Raw genomic sequence first — 19,807 nt, 5'->3', positions numbered from 1 at the left:
CTTGTCTTATATTTATTTTTGTATTTCCTCAATACATACACACATATGTATGTATATAATATATACTTACATTTTATATGCATATATGCAATTATATATTTAACACGTACTTATATGCAATATATACAGTTGTATATGTATATGGGGTCATAGAATCGTAGATTTAGAGTTAGAAGTTCAAAGACTATGTCATTGAATCCCAAACCCTTATGGCAGAGTAGAAAGATGCATATACTCTAGCTCTTCCCCCACAGCCCATAAAATACCTGTAAACAAAGATCCTCAACAAATTCTAGTGCAGCAGAAGCCACAGAATGATGGAGTAGAGGAGATTTCCAGCCCAGGGTGACCTGGAAGGCTGATGAGAAAGGTCTGTCATAGGATAAGGAGTGGAGCACAGTCCAGCCTTGGCCTCACCACATCAGGAGGACTAGGGCCAGAGCAGGTCTCAAGCAGAATCTCCAGCAGCAGCAGCAGAGGTTCCCAGACCCCTCAACCTACAAACACCAGAGGCAGTTTCAAAGGTCAGTGAGAGGGCTTTTTCACCTCTGTGACCAGGGAGCAGGGTTCTCCCCTAGTCCTGGCCCCAGGCCGCAGTGGTGGCAGTAGCAGCAGTGGCTGTGGCCCAGATAGGCAGCAGTCAGGTTCCCTTGTTGAAGCCTCAGCTTAAAGCCCTGGGGGAACTGAGCCGCTGATCTGAACCTCAGCTGTGAGCCAGGCCTGGGAGTAAACTCCTCTCCCTTGATTGTGCCACCTTGGAGGAACTGAGAACTTATAGGTTCCCAGAGTATACTGTACTCTTGACAAACTACCCAAAAGTCAAGTAACTGGTTGAGAAAATGCCCAAAAGAGGAAAAAATAAGACTACAGAAGGTTACTTTCTTGGTGAACAGGTATTCTCTTTCATCCTTTTGGATGAGGAAGAACAATGTTTACCATCAGAGGAAGGCATAAAAATCAAGCTTCTGCATCTAAAACCTCCAAAATAAATATGCAATGTTCCCAGGCCATGGAAGAGCTCAGAATCAAGTAAGTTAAGTGGAGGAAAAATTGGGAAGAGAAATGAGAACAATGCAAGAAAATCATGAAAAATGAGTCAACAGCTTGCTAAGGGAGACCCCAAAAAATGCTGAAAAAAATAACACCTTTAAAAATAAGCTAATTCAATTGGAAAAAGAGGTCCAAAAAGCCAATGAAGAGAAGAATGTTTTAAAAAGCAGAATTAGCCAAATGGAAAAGGAAGTTCAAAAGCTCACTGAAGAAAATACTTCTTTAAAAATTAGAATGGAACAGATGGAAGCTAATGACTTAGAAACTTAGAAACCAAGGAATTATAAAACAAAACCAAAAGAATGAAAAAATGGAAGATACTGTGAAATATCTCATTGGAAAAACAACTGACCTAGAAACTAGATCCAGGAGAGACAATTTAAAAATTATGGGACTACCTGAAAGCCATGATCAAAAAAAGAGTCTAGACATCATTTTTCATGAAATTATCAAGGAAAACTGCCCTGATATTCTAGAACCAGAGGGCAAAATAAATATTGAAAGAATCCACCAATCACCTCCTGAAAGAGATCCAAACAGAGAAACTCATAGGAATGTTGTAGCCAAATTCCAGAGTTCTCAAGTCAAGGAGAAAATATTGCAAGCAACTACAAAGAAACAATTCAAGTATTGTGGAAATACAATCAGGATATCACAAGATCTAACAACTTCTACATTAAGGGATCAAAGGATTTGGAATATGATATTCCAGAAGTCAAAGGAACTAGGATTAAGCCAAGAATCACCTACCCAGCAAAACTGAGTATAATACTTCAGGGGAAAAATTGGACTTTCAATGAAATAGAGGACTTTCAAGCATTCTTGATGAAAAGACCAGAGCTGAAAAGAAAATTTGACTTTCAAACACAAGAATCAAGAGAAGCATGAAAAGGTAAACAGCAAAGAGAAGTCACAAGGGACTTACTAAAGGTGAATTGTTTACATTCCTACATGGAAAGATAATATTTGTAACTCTTGAAACTTTTCTCAGTATCTGGGTAGTTGGAGGGATTATACACACACACACACACACACACACATACACACACACACACACACAGAGATAGAGACAGAGAGCACAGGGTGAGTTGAATAGAAAGGGATCATATCTTAAAAAAATTATAATTAAGGGGTGAGAGAGGAAAATATTGGGAGGAGAAAGGGAGAAATAGAATGGAGCAAATTATCTTTCATAGAAGAGGCAAGAAAAAGCTTTTCCAATGGAGGGGGAAAAAGGGGGAGGACAGAGAGAAAAGATGAAGCTTATTCTCATCATATTTGGCTCAAGGACGGAATAACATGCACACTCAATTTGGTGTGAAAATCTATCTTACACTACAGGAAAGTAGGGGAGAAGGGAATAAGCAGGGTAGGGGGGATGATGGAAGGGAGAGCAAGTGGGAGGAGGGAGCAATTAGAAGTCAACAGTCTTGGGGAGGGACAAGGTCAAAAGAGAGAATAGAAGAAATGGGGGGCAGGATAGGATGGAGGGAAGTGTAGTTAGTCTTACACAACATTACTATTATGGAAGTTATTTGCAAAACTACACATATTTAGCCTATATTGAATTGCTTGCCTTCTCAGTGGGGATGGGTGGGGAGGAAGGAAGGAAGAGAAGTTGGAACTCAAAGTTTTAGGAATAAATGTTGAGAATTGTTTTTGTGCACAACTGGGAAATAAGAAATACAGGTAATGGGGTATAGAAGTTTATGTTGCCCTACAGGACAAGAGAGAAGATGGAGATAAGGGAAGGGAGGAGTGATAAAAGGGAGGGCAGATTGGTGGAAGGGGCAATCAGAATGCAAAGCGTTTTGGGTGGAGGGAGGGGTGAGATGGGGAGAAAATTTGGAACTCAAAATTTTGTGGAAATGAATGTTGAAAACTTAAAGTAAATAAATAAATGAATTTAAAAAAAAAATTGAAATCTACATGGGCATTCCTCCCAGAACCTCCATTCCTGGTTAAGTCACTTGACCAAGGTCACACAGCTGGTATCTTAAGACAGGACTAAAGCCTAACTCCAAGTTACGCATCCTATTAATTATACCAAAGTGGCTCTCATTATACTGTTTCCTTCACAGAGTATAAGCTCCAGAGTGGGGATTGTTTGATGGGTTTTTTGTTTTGTTTTTGTACTTTTTTTGTTTTTGCATTCCCAGGGCCTAATACAGCATTTCATGCACAGTCCATTCTTAGTAAATATGTGCTGATTGATTGAATGGAACTTTAGTTGGGGGATGATAAAGAGAAGAGCTTGGCCCAGCATGAGGACCCTGGATATGGGAGAGGGAATAAAGTCAGTGAAGGAGTGAAGAAAAGGGAATAGAAGAGGAAAACTGGATAAGAACTTGGACAACTTCCCAGTTTTAGCAGGGACAGCCTGAGGCATCATGCTAACTCACAAAATCAGAGATTCAGAGCTGGAAGGCACCTCTGCGGTTGTTTTTGTCCAATTGTGTCTAACTCTTTGTGATGCCATTTGGGGTTTTCTTGGCAAAGATACTGGAATGGTTTGCCATTTCCTTTTCCAGCTCATTTGACTGAAGAGAAAATTGAACAAACAAGGTTAAGTGACTCTCCCAGGGTCACACACCCAGTAAGTATGACCTCAGACAGCCAGATTTCAGCCCAAACTTCCTGACTCCAGACCTGGTGCTCTAGGTGGCTACCATGTCACCTAGCCAGACCTTAGAGGTCATCTCATCTAAGCCATTTTACAAATGGAGAAATTGAGGTACCGAGAGCCCAAAGCCATACAGGTAGGAAATATTAGAAGCAGGAATTAAACACAGGTCCTTTGAATCAAGAGTCAGTGCTCCTTTCATTGGACCGCTCCTGTCATGCAATCTTTCTGGTGGCCCAGATTGCACGAGGGGAGGGCCGATTCCAATCCCCTGCTGTCAACTCCCAGGGATTCCTGTGGAGCTACTATTTGATTTGATATTATAGATGGGCCACTGTCAGTCAAGTATAATGTGCCAGGCTTTAGAGACATTACTTAGTCTTCTCCGCCCTCTAGTGAGCAAATAGTTTAGTGCCATGATGAAAGTGGAAAATCCTAAAATTGTTTTTGAAAGATCATCTAACCATGGCATCAAAGATTTAGAGCTAGAAGTGGCTTTTGATATCAGGATCCAACCCTCTGACTTTACAAGGTAATAATAGCTAGTATTTAACTCCTTAAGGTTTGCAAAACGCTTGACAAATATTTCCTCACAACAACCCTACAAGTTAGGTATTAGTTAATACTGGTAGATTGTTACATAATCTTTTCTAGTATTTGATTCTCCATCATTAGAGCTTCATTACAGAGGACTGAATAAGATATTATTCCCTGTTAAAATTGCAAACACTCCTGGGAGGGATAATGCTGGGTTCTAGTGGAAAAAGTATAAACTAAGGAGTCAGAATTCAAATCCTACCTTGGATATTTAATAGTTTCATGACCCTGAGCAAGTCACTTGACCTCGGAGCCTCAGTTTCTTCATCTGTAAAATGAGAGGATTGTCTGATATGACCTTTGAATTCCCTTCCAGCTCTAAATGTATGATCTAGTCATTAACCAAGACCAATATTTTATTGAGATTAGTTTATTAGATTCTTTCACTTGGAAGAGAGCAAAGCATTGAGAGTTATAGGCTTTTAAAGCTGAAAGTAGCAGAGCATGAATGAATGACTACCTTTGTCAATCCCTCCACACCATGGGACTCTCACATTCCTACCTGAGGGTATCTCATGTACTATATATGAGAATTTCCAGGTCCTCTCAGCTTCTAGTGTTGTTTTTCAGTCATTTTTTTTTTCCAGTTGTGTCTGACCTATCATGATCCCATTTCTTGGCAAAGCTACTGGAATGTCTTGTCATTTTCTTCTCCAGTTTATTTTGCAGATGAGGAAACTGAGGCAAACAGGGTTAAGTGATTTAGCTAGCATCCCACAGCTAATAAGTGCCTGAGACCAGATTTGAATTTAGGTCTTCCTGACTCCAGGTCAGGCGCTCTTTCCACTGTGCCACCTAACTGCCCAGCAGCTAGTGGACCCCTTCTCAAATCTAATTTTGTGTTAATTTTGCATATATTTTGCATATACTAGGCTCTACTCCTACTATATACACTATGCCATACTGGCCTTCTCAACCTGAAAGTTCAATCAATCATTTGACTTTCTTACACTGCAAGTATACTCCATCTTTGTAGTCCCCTTATCTAAACTGATTGGTTCCTCCCAGAATTTTCATTTTAAGAAAAGTGTTTAGGCCAGCTAATTCTTCATAATTAATAATAGCTAACATTATGGCACTTTAAGTTTTGTATAATGCTTTATAAATACTATCTCATTTTATCCTCAAAACAAATCTAGTAGGTAGATGCTAAAGATTAGCCTCTTTTTGCAGAGGGAGAAGCTAAGATTTGATGACTTGCCCACAGTACCACAGGTAGTGTCCAAGGCTGGATTTGAGCTCAGCTTTTCCTGATTCCAGCTCTAGTGCTCTGTCTACTGCACCACCTACCTGCCTCTCCATGTTCCATTTCTGAGTTGCCACACTTTGTCCACTATGCCTCTGTGCCAGTACTTTTTACTGCCTTTTTAGCGTCTTTTTATATGTTGTCTTCTCCCATGAGAATGTAAATACCTTGCGAGTGGGCTCTGTTCGTCTTTCTGTTTGTATATGTGTTCACAGTGTTTAGCACACAGTAAGCTTGTAAGAAATATATGTGGACTTGTTGTTTCCCAAATTATAATGTGAACTCCTTAGGGGCAGGTACTGTCTGTCTTTCTGCTTCTGCTTGTATTCCTAGTGTTTGCATGAAAACTTGGCACACAATAAACTCTTTTAAAATGTTTTTATTAATGTCTTCCTTTAAAAAAAATCATCATATTTATTCCCAGGATCCCTTCTTTTGTTCTCTAAGAGAGCTAACTTATGTAACAAATAACATTTTGTTTTAAAGATGAGAGACAGAGACAGACAGAGAGGCAGAGAGGAGAAGTATGAGTAGAAAAAGAACAGGAAGAAGGAGAAGAAGAAGAAGAAGAAGAAGAAGAAGAAGGTGAAGAAGAAGAGGAAGAAGAAGAAGGAGAAGAAGAAGAGGAGGAGAAGGAAGAAGGAAGGATAAGAAGAGGAATAAGGAAGAGAAGGAGGAAGAGGAGGAAATTTTCAACAATTCAGCATTGAAAAATGTTGAAAATACTTGCAATGTGTAACACCTCCTACCTACCTCCTCACCTCCATGAAGGAGTCTTTTAATACATTTTCATTCATGTCATGCTTGATCTTTAAAATTATGTTACGTTTACTCGATTTTTTGTGTGGTTGTTCTTTCAATTTACAACATTGTAGTCATTGTCTACATTGTTTTCTTGACTCTTCTTACTTCACCCTGTATCAGTTCATGTAGGTCTTTCCATGCTTCTCTGTATTCATCACACATAGAATTTCTTACAGTATAGTAATTCTATTATGTTTATGCACCAAATTTATCTATTTCCCAGTCAATGAGTATCTACTTTGTTTCAGATTCTTTGCTATCACAAAACAGTGCTGTTAGAAATATTCAGGTATAAATGGGGACTTTCTTCTTATCAATATCTTTCTTGAGGCATATGATGTATTCAGGGAGGACTAGTACCTCTGGTGTGAATTCTTTTCAGGGCTGCTTATCCACCTTTGATGTCCATCTTCATGCAACTTTCATCTGTGACTCTAAGAAGTTATTGCACATGCAGTGGTCACACTCCAGTGAACTGTTTTGGTTGAGGATAACCAAACTAGATTGAGGGTAACCAAGAGTCCTCAAACGTGTCAGTGAGTTAGGGGGATGTCAACCCCAAGCATGTAAAAACTTCCCTGGTGAAATGGACAGATGAGAACAATTTATTTCAATGGCGATGAAGGCAACTAAAGCAGGGTTTGTGGAATGCTTAGAGGTTGGTCAAGTATCAAAGACACCAAGGTCATCACTGCATCCTGGGCCATTTTCAGTCATCTTGACTTTTGTACTGTCACTGGACTTCAATGACTCACGAAAGAGATTGAGAATGATGACATTGCACAGCTCTGTCTCTCTTAACTCTAATTCACACACAAGTCAAAATATCCTCATGATGTCCCTTCGAAAATGAAGGGCAAACAAACAAGTTTCCTTGAGGATATAAGTCGAATAATAGAGTCTCTGGTTCAAAAGGTGTGAGCATCTTAGTCATAATTCCAAATTGTTTTTCAAAGTGGTTTCACCATTTCATAGCTCCACTAACAATGTATTGGTGTGCCTATTTTAAAACCTCTCCAGCATTAACTATTGTCATTTTTGGTCATTTTTGCTAATTTGAAGGTTGTGAGATGAATCTTTAAGGTTGTTCTGATTTGCATTTCTCTTGTTATTATTAGTGATTTGGAGCATTCTTTCATCTGGTTGTGAATATTTTTCAATTTCTCTTTTGAGAACTGTTCTTTCCTAAATAATTTCTATTTTCTGATTTGTTGAACATTGGTTTATTGAGTTTCAAAGTTTTTGATTCTTCCTTTCCTAATCTGTTCCATCGATCTATCTATTTAAAAAAAACCCACAAACCAATATTAGATGATTTTGGTGACTGCAACTTTATAATATATTTTGAGGTCTAGAAGTGCTAGTCCCCTTCCACTCCTACTTCTTTTCATCATTTCTGTTGATATTCTAGACCTTTTATTTTTCCAAGTGAATTCTGTTATTATTTTATCAAGTTCTATAAAGTATTATGTTGGCAATTTGGTTAGTATAACAGCAAAAGTATAAATTAACTTTAAAAGTATTGTCATTTTTATTATATTGTTATGGTCTACCTGTGAGCACTGAATATTCTTCCAGCTATTTAAGTTTTTCTTTACTTTTTAAAGGGGTACTTTATAGTTAAATATATACAAGACTTCTGTGTGCTTTGGTAGGTCAATTCCCTGTTGTTTTGTGCATTTCATAGCTATCTGGAATGGAATTTCCCATTCTGTTATTGCTTTTTGTGTTCTGTTATTATTGTATAGAAATGCTGTTGAGTTTTGAAGGTTTATATTATAGCCTGAAACTTTGAGGAAGCTAATAGCTGTCTCAATTAGTATTATTGATGATTTTCTAGGATTTTCTAAGTATACCTAGATATCACCAGCAAATAGGAACAGTTTTTACTTCTTCTTTACCAGTCTTTATACCTTTAATTTCTTTCTCTTGTCTTATTGCTGTTGCTAGCATTTCAAGAACTAAATCAAATAATGGTGGGGAGAGTGACCATCCTCACTTCACACGTCTATTGATTGGGAAAGGCTCTAGTATATCTTCCCTGCATGTGCCACTTACTTCTGGTATTAGAAATATTACTTTTATGATATTCAAAAGGCCCTTCTATGACTATACTTTGTGTTTTTGTTTTGTTTTTAGTATAAATGAGTATTGTATTTTGTGAACAGCTTTTTCTGCATCTATTGGTATAATCCTGCAGTTGGGAATATTTTGGTTTTTAATATGATTAATTATGTTGATTGATTTCTTAATGTTGAACCGTCATTGCATCTCTGGTATACATTTCATGTGAATATAATGAATGAATTATTTTAATAAATTCCTATAGTTTGTTTGACAAGACTTTGTTTATAATTTTTGAATTAATATTCATTAACGATGTTGTCTAATAGTTTTCCTACTGTGTTTTATCTTTCCTGGTTTAAATCTTAGGATTATATTTGTCTAATAAAATGATTCTGGTAGAATGTCTTCTTTCTCAGTTTTTGATAAAAATTTGTAAAGTATAGATACAAATTATTTTTTTTAAAAGCTTGATATAATTTTCCTGTGAATCCATAAAAACCTGGAGTTTTTTTCCTTTGGTAGTTCCTTTACAGCTAGATCTATTTCCTTCTCTTAAGTTTAGGTCATTTAAGATTTCTACTTAGTCTTCTGACATTTTGGGAATTTTATATTTTTGAAGGTATTCCTCTATTTCTTCTATGCTCTCAGTTTTCTCAGCATATAATTGTATGTTACATATCCTGATTATTTCTATTTTTCTGGTTTTGTTGTGATTTCACTTTGCTCATTTCCTATTTTTTATTTAATTGTCTGCCCTCTTATTTTTAGTCAAAATAGCTAAATTAGCCAAAGAACCAGATTTTAGTTTTATTTATCATTTCTGTTTTCAATTTATCTAATTCTCTTCTAATTTTTAATATTTCATCTTTTGTACTTATTCTAGGTTTGCTTACTTATTTGCTTTCTAATTTTTAAAAATACACATTCACTTCTTCAATCCTCTCTTTTTCTACTTTGTTCATATATATCTGTAGGGATGTGATTTCCCTCTGAGGATTGCTTTAGCTATATTCCAGAAATTTTGGCATATTATTTCATCAAATCATTTTCTTTTACATAATCATTTATTGTTTCTATGCTTTGTTCTCTGACACACTCATTATTTAGGATTTCATTGTTAACTCTCCATTTGGGTCTATGTCTTTTGCTTGTGGTCCCTGAACCAATGACTATTTTTTATTGTTTTATAGTTTGTAAAGGATGTATTTACTATTTCTACCCTTTTACATTTGTTTGCAATATCTCTCTGCCCTATACATGGTCAATATTTGTAAAAGTTCCAAAAGTTTTGTAAAAAGTTCTAAGCAACATGTATGTTCTTTTGCAGTCCATTTAGAAAATATCACAAGTCTTTTAGATCTAGTTTCTCCATCAATTTGTTCAGTTCCATATTTTCCCTTTTGTTTATCGTTCTGTCAGACTTATACAAAACTGAGAGAGGCATATTAAAATCTTCTCTCAGCATTGGGTTACTGTTTATGTCTTCTTGTGGCTGAGATAATGTTTTCTTTATGAATTTGGAAGCTAAGATATTTGGAATGTTTTATTATTGATATTGCTTTCTTGTCTATGGTTCCTTTTGATATCATATGATTCCTTTGTCTATCCCTTTCTTGAATGTTTTAGTTTTGTGAGATATAGTTCAAAAAATTCTATCCCTTCAGAGTTATTTTGTGTAAGTCTTTGTTTTTTAAATGTTTCTTGTAAGAAACAGATGGCAAGGTTTTGTTTTCTTTACCAATCTGTCACTCTTTTTCATTTTATTTGATTATTTAATCCATTCATATCTAAGGTTACGAGAGATTCATATTTTTCTCTATTTGTCTCTAATATTTTTTCAAGTTATCATCTCCCTTCTCTTCGATGATTCCTTCAGTGACTTTATTTTAATCTTTTTATAAAAGTAACCCTATTCCTATTAGCTCTCTTCCCCTTATTCCCAATACTCCCTCCCATTAGTTATCCCTTTCCCTTTGGGATTTTGCTTATTAATTTCTTCTTCTTTCCTGATTTTATCTGTTTATTAGTTTTCTCCCTCTTTTTTCAGTCAAATATATTCCCACTTTTCTTGCCCTTCAACTAATCTTGTTCATTAGTTATTTTTTAATTCTGTCTTTTGTACCCACTTATTGAGAGGATTTCTTTCTTTCTCTATCCCGTCATTCTGTCTACTCCAGACCCCTGTCCTCTGGTTCATGACCCCTATAGTTATCTGGTCTCTCTCTATATTACTTATGTAATCAGAATTTCTAAGATATCCATTTTGCACTCTCTCCTCTAGGCAGTTTCTATTAGTGCCTTGTAGAGCTTGCCCTATAGATTTCCTTTTTCACTTGTACTTCAGTCCCAAAACAATGCCAATTCCTGTAGGTGACAGAAAGGATACTGCCTTATGGTAGGACATTCCCTGTTTCATATCCCTGATTATGCAGACCACCACTACTCTTCTTTCCCATTTGCCTCAAAATCTTCTCCTTGAGTTATCCCTTCCTGTTTCCCAATGTGCCAGTTGCCCCTAGGAGCTCCAACTGCCTCCTTTACTGTAGTGTAGGATAAGCGGTCTTTTCAAGTATCAAAAATCCCCCTGACAATATCTCCCTTCTCCCCATCTCCCTTCACAGAACATTTCTCTTTTTCTACAAGAACATTGGTTATCTTTCCTTCTACAACCAAAGTAAGGCCTTCTCTTCCTACTCTCATTTTAACTCCACCCCACCTCCATACTCAATGTAGACTTTTCTCTTTCTGGGACAATAGGGGTTCATTTCCCTCTTACTGCTAGCCCTCAGTTTGACTTGGGCACATCCTGTACTCTTCTTTATTGTCCTGCTCCCTTCCTCCCTTCGTGTATCCTCACATTTTGTAACATTGTCCCACAGAAAAAAAACTGATTCACTTGTAGGCAGGGTGTCATAAGATTCCGTCTATATTGCCCACACCTACCTCTTTACTATTGCCTTTACTCGCTTTCTGCCCTCACCCCTGTCTCTTTGTGTACGTTTAGAAAGTCCCTTGCTGTTCTCTCTCTTGCCCCTCTGTTTTTACTCTCCTTGGATGTTGCATTCATTCACCCTTCCTGCATTCCTGTTTATTTGGGAGTGTATAAGAAATAAATAATCTCATCAGGAGTGGTTTTCTTACTAAATATTTCAAACACCTTTTTATCACTGAATTTCTATCTTTTTTCATTTATGATTAATTTCAGATTGTCAGGTCACCCTGGGCTGCATTCTGAGCTCTGGTGCTCTTCAGAATACATTATTCCATTCCCTCCTACATTTTCTGGTGGGTGTAAAATAGTCTTAAATTATTTGAATTTTCCTTCCTTTGTATTTACAGATCTTCTCCTGGTTATTGGCAGAACTTCTTGTTTATGAATTGAATTGTTAAATTTAACCATATATGTCTTGGAGTTTGTAGCCTTATTTTATTTCCTCTAGAGAAAAATCTGTATTTTTTTTCCTATTGGCATTTCATTTTCTACATTCAGAAGTTATGGGTAGTTTTCTTGTATTATTTCTTGCTTTATGATTCCTAGGTTTTTAAATCTTTTATGTTCTTCTGGGAGATACCTAATTCTTGGCTTGTCTTTATGCATCCTGTATGATATCAGGATGTTTTAATTCAATCAAGAGTTTATTTTCTATTAATGTTATTGTTTTTTGCTTCTGCTCTTATAGATTGTCCTGTGTATTTGCATTCCCATTAAATCATTCCTTTTTTTGTTTCTTTTAGTGAGATTTGCCGTCAAAGATTCAAAGTTTTCTATTCTATCAATTATTTTTTTCTGTGTCAATCATATATTCTACCCTCAAAATTCTCACTTTTCTTTTAAACCACTCAGGAACAGGTTGTACTCTTTTCATGTTGTCTTCAAATTCAACAAAATCTCTCATCAAGTGTTGGATCATTTTCTGTTTTTCAGTATTTATTCATAGATACCCAAACTCACCAATTAGATTTGGAGGCTTTATTTCCTTCTGTTAATATTTTCACTGTTGATTTATCTGCTTCCATTTTGGGGCTTTGAGTTTTCTTCTTCATGAAATCTTTGGTAATCTTAGTCTTCTCTCTGCCTTATTTTTCCCTATTGCTCTCTTTCTGACTCCTTTCTTTCTGATAATGGTTTCCCTGGGGGATAGGTCTCAAAGCATTTCAGCCTCCTCTCTTGTTAAACAATTCACAGTTCCTTAGTATACATTTCTGCCTTTTGTGGCAGTGACTTTTGGGGGAACAGAATTGAACCTAGCTGGATGTTGGGTTCTTTCCTTCAGACTTAATGGAGTTCTACACAATTGTCTTCCTGCCCCCAATCACCACTATGTCTTGCTCCATTCTGTCTTTTTTTCAGTTCTCAGTTATTTGGTGCTGATTCTTCCCGAATTAATCTTAGAGCAAAGGTTCTTACACTGAGGTCTGCCACTAAGGATAGATTTCAGTAGATCCATTTGTTTGGATGGAGGAAAATGCATCTTTATTTTCACTAATCTCTATTTGAAAATTAGCATTTTCTTCAATCATGAATGTGGGCAGGCAACAAAAAATTATTCTGTGGCAAGGTCTTTGGGCTTCATGAGCCTGCCAGACGGGTCTATGACACAAAAAGATTAAGAATCTTTCTGCCTTACAGAGAGACAATGAGATTTTCTGATGGCCAAAATCCAGCTTCAAAGCCAGCTGGTCTTGCTACTAACAGATTTACATAATAAAGGCAGAACTGAGGGCCAGGAGAGTGAACGCAAGGATCTAGCCTGCTTTGCTTAGTTTTTGTTCTGGCTCAAACTCATTTGTATGCCGAGCCAGAGTGAAAGGGGCTTCTATCTTCACTGAGACTCTGCTAATTACTACCCATGTGATCTTGGTCATTTCCCCTCTCTGGATCTCACTTTCTTCATATGTAAAATGAGGTTTTTGGACTGGTGAGACACAGTAATTTTTTAGATGGAGAACTGGATTTGGAGCCAAAGAATATGGGTTATAAGCCCAACTTGGGGTCTCTGGTCTCCACCCATGTCTGGTCTCAGATCTTTATACCATATTCAGATGATTGCACTTATCTGACCCAACTCATGCTCCCATGTTTCCCCATTGTTTCTCCAGGTTTCTTTAAAGACCATTTTGTCCACCCAAGAACAAATTTTAGTTAAAAAAACTAAAACTTAAACCATTTTTAGTTTCTTTGAAACAATTCTCCCTTACAATGTTGTTTCACCAAAAGTTCTGGGTTCTTCCTTTCTTTCTTATTTTCTCTCTTTCTCTCTCCCTCCCCCCCCCCCCTCTCTTATAACGAGTCAATAATATTAGATGAGTTTAGAGAGACATCATGATGTATGTAATACAGAATCAGTCTCAGAGCCACCATATCCTGGATTCAAGTCCCTCCTCTGAGACATATTGGCCCTAGGAATATATGACTGTGACAATACCCCTCAGGGATCAAGGCTACTCTCTAAAACAATAAACAATAAGGCAATTGCCAGTCTGCATTGGAAAAGTGTTTCTGTACTGGGATTTCCCTAAATTAGTGAAATGATAGAGTGGCACCAAAAAGAAAAAGAAAAAAAGTGGAGCATTCCTGTATTTTTTAAACTCAGCAAATAAAAGTCTGCCAGATGATGGGACAAAAATGGAGGGACAATTGCAGAAGAGAAGTATCCCATGTTATCATCCACTGGACATCATGATCACTCTAGGATGAACTCTAACAGGAAGGTGGATAACTATCCTCAAAGTATCATCATGATTTTGGCATCTTGAAACCACACATTCTCCCTTCTCCTCTGGAAGCAGACGATGTAGTATAGCAGACAAAAATGACTTTGGAGCACAGTTAAGTTTTATTACAATATAAGGGAATTTCAAGGCACAAGCTACATGCAGTTGAAAATGACCACTGATAGACATTCTTACTGGCTCGTCAGCTTAGCTCAACTCAAGCTTACAAGCACTCGTGGCACTACAAGCACTGCTGATTCTAGCTGATGCTTCAAGCTCCCAAAGATAGATGCTCTCTGGTTTTTTTGCTGAAATATGTTCCTGGGAGCCTCATTGTAAAGTCAAATGGGGAAGAGTGGGCATCATCACCTCTCCACCTCCATGCACTACCCCAATTTGGGATAACTGTCTGTAGTTATATCCTTTCAACAGTAGATGATGCTGGTGCTGCCAGTGCTAAATGCGGAAGGGATTATTTCAACTAAATTGACAGGTGGAAATCTAGAACCAAATGAGGTGGCAATGGTGTTAGAGTATTAAGGAGAGAACTATCAGTGTTTTTTTTCCTCAACCAGGAAAAAGTATAACAACAAAATACGAAACAGCAATAGCTACACTGATGGGATTAAATTCTTACAGGAGGCTCTTGTCTGTCCTCTCCAGAAGGAAGTGTATAATGGATAGGGCACTGGACTGGGAAACAGGAAGAGCTAAACCCACCTCAGGCACTTACTTGGTATGTGACCCTAGGTAAGGCACTTAACCTTTCTATGCCTCAGTTTCCTCATCTGTAATGTGAGGACGTTGGACTACATAATACCACTATTCTTTCTGTTCTCTATATCTGATCCCATGATATGAGCCTCCCACTACCCCACTCCTACCCTTACTTCATAGTCTGCCCTCCTGAACTGAGTTTATTTCTTAGGTCCGCTTCTAGTCTCCAAATGAGAAAGGTCCTCAACCATTTGGGCTCAGAGTTTACCCTAAAAGGTTTTCATCAGTACCACAAAGACATTTCAACCATCTCTTTTACCATTGACTCTTCCCCTAGGAATTCCTAGAGTCCCATTATCTACCACTATGTTAGTTTAGCATAGATAACCTTAATACCTTCATAGAATTACAAATTTTGAGGTTTGGAAGGAATCTTAGTGGTATATAGTCCAGCCATGTAGAAAAGAAATCCTTACTACAATACAGCTTGACGAATCATTTTCCTTCCTTTCTTTCTTCCTCCCTTCTTTCCTTCCTTCTCTTCTTCCTGCTTTCCTTCTTTCCTCCTTCCTTTGTTCCTTCCTTCCTTCTTCCCTCCATATGTTTTCTTTCTTTCTTCCTTTACATATGTATATAGAGATTTATAATTTACAAAGCACTCTCACATAGAATATCTCATTCGATCTTCATAATCCTTTGTGAGGCAAGCAGGGTACACAATGTTATCATCACCAGATAAAGCTCTGAGATGGTAGATGACTTGTACAAGGTCACACCTATCCAGCAAATGGCAGTCAGGGCTAGTAGTCAGGTCATCTTACTCTGAATCCAAGACTTTCTTTTCTATATACCACTGCCTCTGGTCTTTTTGTCCCTTTGAGCTATTTTGTCAGATTCCATTCCATGTTCTGAACTCAGATGTAACATATGTGATACATAGGATAGCATATTAGGCTATAACTTTTCAATCTTCCCAGCAAATAGTTCTTCTCTCTCTCTCTCTCTCTCTCTCTCTCTCTCTCTCTCTCTCTCTCTCTCTCTCTCTCTCTCTCTCTCTGTGTCTCTGTATTTCTGTCTCTAAATATATGTATATATACATATTTATGCATGTGTATATACACATACATATATCATTGGGAGTAAGAAGTGTGATATAGTGAAGAGAGAGCTATAAGGGATCCAGGAAGACCTGGGTTCAAATCTCATCTCAGAATCATATAGGTTATGTGACCCTAGGCAAGCCACTCAGTGTTCCAAGGAGCTCTCTAAGACTCAGGGTTAAAGGACAATTACTGAACTGCATTAGTAGGGGGAGTTTCCTCATGGGGAACTCTCTACCCCCAGTCAAATCACAGGTCCTGTGGAAAAAGTAAAAAGATTTGTAAAAGTATGTACACACATGTGCTGACATGCTGCGAGTAGAACTCCTCCTACTGAAACTGTCTCCTGGAGACTCTTCCACCTACCTGAAAATGCCTTGGACTTTGCTCCTCTGAGAATGCTTTTCAAATTTTGTTTTGTATTTTGCTAAATGTGATGGGCATGGACATTTCTAGGATTTAATTAGTTGTGTCACCTTGTGCTAGTCATTTCATACCTTTGGGACTCAGTTTCCCAATCAATAAATATATATATACATATATATATAGAGAGAGAGAGGTGACTATATAATATTTTCAGTCTTACAAAGAGCTTTCTATACAACATCTCGTTTTATCCTCACAATATTATGTAAGAGAGGTTCCCCATTTTGCAATGAGGAAACTGAGACTTAGGTTATTCTACTTGCCCAGAGTTGCACCATTAGTACTTTTCAAAAGTGGGATTCAAACCCAGGTATTCCTGATGAGAAGTCCAATAGATTTTCTATACTATGATGCTGCCACTCAAGAAAGAGAAAAAGAGAGATATATACAAAGATTCTGAGAGATAGAGAGATAGAAATAAATATGGAAAGATGCAGAGGAAAAAGATAATAGGCAACACAGATAAGAGGAGAGGTTTTTTCCACATGAATTGAAAACCTTTTCCCTTTTCTATTTACTTGTCTCTGAGAAAGAGCACAGATTAGGCACATACTGGGGACTTGGGGGAGCATTCCTCTGAAGACTATTTTAAAAGGTAAAATTTACTTGAGATTCTCCCTGAAACTGCTTTTGCCAATATGTACATATATTCTTTCCATTCCAGCCAGCCTTCAGCCTGAGATGATCGAGAAACATATGGCAGCCCTCCAAAATTTTAGGATACAAGCATTCAACAATATATTTCCACTATATTTTGTTCCAAATGAAATCCATCTGGTATTGGTCTCTTGAGTTCTATCAGGACAAGATAAAATTTGGAGAGGAGCATTAATACCTCTGCTCCTGTCTTTGTCCTTCCAGGTAGCCTATGTGAGCATGAATTTGATCACAGGTGGCAGATTTTGACATCCAAAAACAATACATCTCTATTAAATTACTCCTCTAAGAATGATGGTTTCCTAAATCCTAATGAGAAAGAGCTGGCAGGGTTGGAACTAGAAATTCTCTTTGAAGAATCTGAAGTTGCGTTGTTCACAATGATTCTTCAGCACCTTGGCCAGAGCTGGAGATCCGCAGAAGAATACCTGGACTTTGCCCTTGTTTTCAGCAGCCACCTTTTGGAACACCTGAAGCAGAGGAGAAGAAAGACAGAGAAGGGGCAAAGGAGCCTGGTCACAGATCTAGAGCAGGAAGAGAACTTAGAAAAAATCCACTTCAATCTCCTAATTTTAGAGGTTGAATTTGGAGGTTGAATTGAAGTTAGAGGGGGATTGAAACAGGGAGGAAGTCTTGGTTGAAGACAGAAGTTAAACCAAGTCTCTGTCACTAACTCCATGACCCTCAAACAAGGCCCATAATTTTAGTTCCTGGGTCCTTTCTTTCTTCCTCTAGTGTAGTGACCTCTTCTCTCCCTCATGTTCTGTAGAGTCTATAGGAACCATAACATTGTCTCCCCATGATCTTAAATTATAGCTAAAGGCTTGCATGGTTCCTCAGTTTCTCTCTTTTAGAAATGGGAAGGATCATCCCTACTTTCCCTGGGAGAGAAGAGGTGTGGCTCTATGGTTAAGTTCCTAGAAGGGAAGAACCACAGGATAGTATGAGAGTGCTAATGTGTGAGATTACTTTAAACTGTATCATAATTCTATGATGCTGTCAGATCCTTACTTTGCTCCAGTCTGGTCTCCCTGGCTGGGTTCTTGTCTTTAGTCCAGTGATGGAGTCTTTGCTTTCTTTCTTGGCCAGGAGATCAAGCGCCATCTGCAGGCCAATGGCCTTCATGTCATTCTTGCTCAGGGCTGAAGTCATGTACATGTGCAACTCCAGGAAACGACCTGGGGGCAAGAGAAGAGGGAACATGCTTTGAAGAGATGCCAGTTCAACTGAGGTAGTATATGATCCAGTTCTACCTCTTCTAGGGTTCTAGATACAATGGAAAGGCTCTGAAATGAATTTATTTAACCAACTTATAATTCAATACTTGAAAATATTTATGGTTTCACAAGTGTGGGCATTCCCCCAAATAGATCACAATCCCTGTAGCACCTTCTTTAACCTTCCCCATTCATACTCCATTCCCAGTTCCTGACTATTATGGTGCACTTGAGGGCTACCTCATTTGCAGGCCATTCCAACCTCTGAGACTCCCTGACCATCTCAGCTTACCTCCCAGTTCCTCTTCAGCCTGATCCATCTCAAGCTTTGTCAGCAAACTCACAAACCATTCAAATGACCTCTGGTCCCGGTTGATCCAAATGAAGTCCACCTGGTGATATTAATCCATCAAGTTGGTAAATATGCCACTAACTTTTTCAAGATACTTTCAGTCCAGTTCATTATCTGAGCACCTACTATCCACAAAGCTCTGAGTGAAGAGTATTTCACATTTATTCTCACATTTGCTCCTTATGACAACTACTTGTGGTACTACTACCACTATTACTACTGCTGCTGCTGCTGCTGCTAGCTAGCTAGCATTTATTTAGCACTTCAAGATTTACAAAGCGCTTTACAAATATTATTTCATTTTATCCTCACAACAACCTTGAGAGGTAGGTACTATTTTTATCCCCATTTTATAATTGAGGAAACTGAGGCAAAGGGAGGCTAAGTGCTTACCCAGGATTATACAGCATGAGGACAGATAAAAACTCAGGTCTTCCTGACTTCAGGTTCTGTGCTCCACCTAGATGCTAGGATTCCTTTACATTCATTGATCTAGGATTATAATGCTTATTTTTCAGATGAGAAAACTGAGACCCAAATAAGTCATATGACCACCAAATCATTTATTTGAGCCAGAAGAGACCGTGGAGGTCATCAAGCATAACTTGCTCATTTTGTGGATAAAGGAAAGTTAGGTTGAGAAAATTAAGTGACATGTTCAAGCTTAGACAGCCAGCCAGGACACAAGCCTGGTTGTTCTGGCTCTCAACCCTTCCACTGGAATACCTAGGACTGGATGCCCTATTTTATCATGAAACTCAGGCTGATTTTCTGTGTCAGGTCAACCCATTTGATTTGTTGCAGGTGTAGTACAGTGGAAAGTGTGCCAGACCTGGACTATGGAGAACTGGGTGGGAAGCCTGGTTGTCCCCCTTATTATACTGTAAGTTCTTGGAGGGTAGGGACTATCCTATTGTATCCCCAGGGCTTAGCCTGGCACATAGTAGGCTCTTCATAAATGTTTATTAAATTTAATTCAAATCAGGAAAATAATACTTGGCAACCACTGATTAGCTGTCAGGAAAGGACTCTGTGACCTTTAACGTACTATGTAAATAAATGTAAGTCCTTCTTATTGTTAATAGAATGGAACCATGTCAGCGACCATTCTCGCTTGGTACCAGCATGTTGCCTATAGCAAACAGAATCATGGTTTCTGAAAGTCTGAAACCATCTAGTTGGACTCCCTCATTTGACAGTGGAGGAAACTAGGGTCCAAAGAGAAGTAACCTATCT

The 19,807-nt window shown here is 38.0% G+C and overlaps 1 protein-coding gene across 2 annotated transcripts in view; it reads right to left on the bottom strand.

Moving 5' to 3' along the window:
• Positions 1 to 14,201: 14,201 nt before the first annotated feature.
• NOX5 (NADPH oxidase 5) overlaps positions 14,202 to 19,807 on the bottom strand; it is a 48,618-nt gene continuing 43,012 nt past the window's right edge. For both annotated transcript variants that reach the window (XM_072615183.1, XM_072615190.1), the window contains 3 exons: positions 18,512 to 18,611; positions 18,014 to 18,180; positions 14,202 to 17,472 (listed from right to left, as the gene is read on the bottom strand). In XM_072615183.1, the coding sequence (XP_072471284.1) occupies positions 17,341 to 17,472; positions 18,014 to 18,180; positions 18,512 to 18,611 (399 nt within the window). In that variant the 3' untranslated portion in view covers positions 14,202 to 17,340. The remainder of the gene's footprint in view (positions 17,473 to 18,013; positions 18,181 to 18,511; positions 18,612 to 19,807) is intronic.

Source organism: Notamacropus eugenii, chromosome 1 (genome assembly GCF_028372415.1).
Source record: "Notamacropus eugenii isolate mMacEug1 chromosome 1, mMacEug1.pri_v2, whole genome shotgun sequence".
Classification (NCBI taxonomy): domain Eukaryota; kingdom Metazoa; phylum Chordata; class Mammalia; order Diprotodontia; family Macropodidae; genus Notamacropus; species Notamacropus eugenii.
Note: the sequence above shows the minus strand (reverse complement) of the source record. Positions and strands in the feature narration are given on the sequence as shown.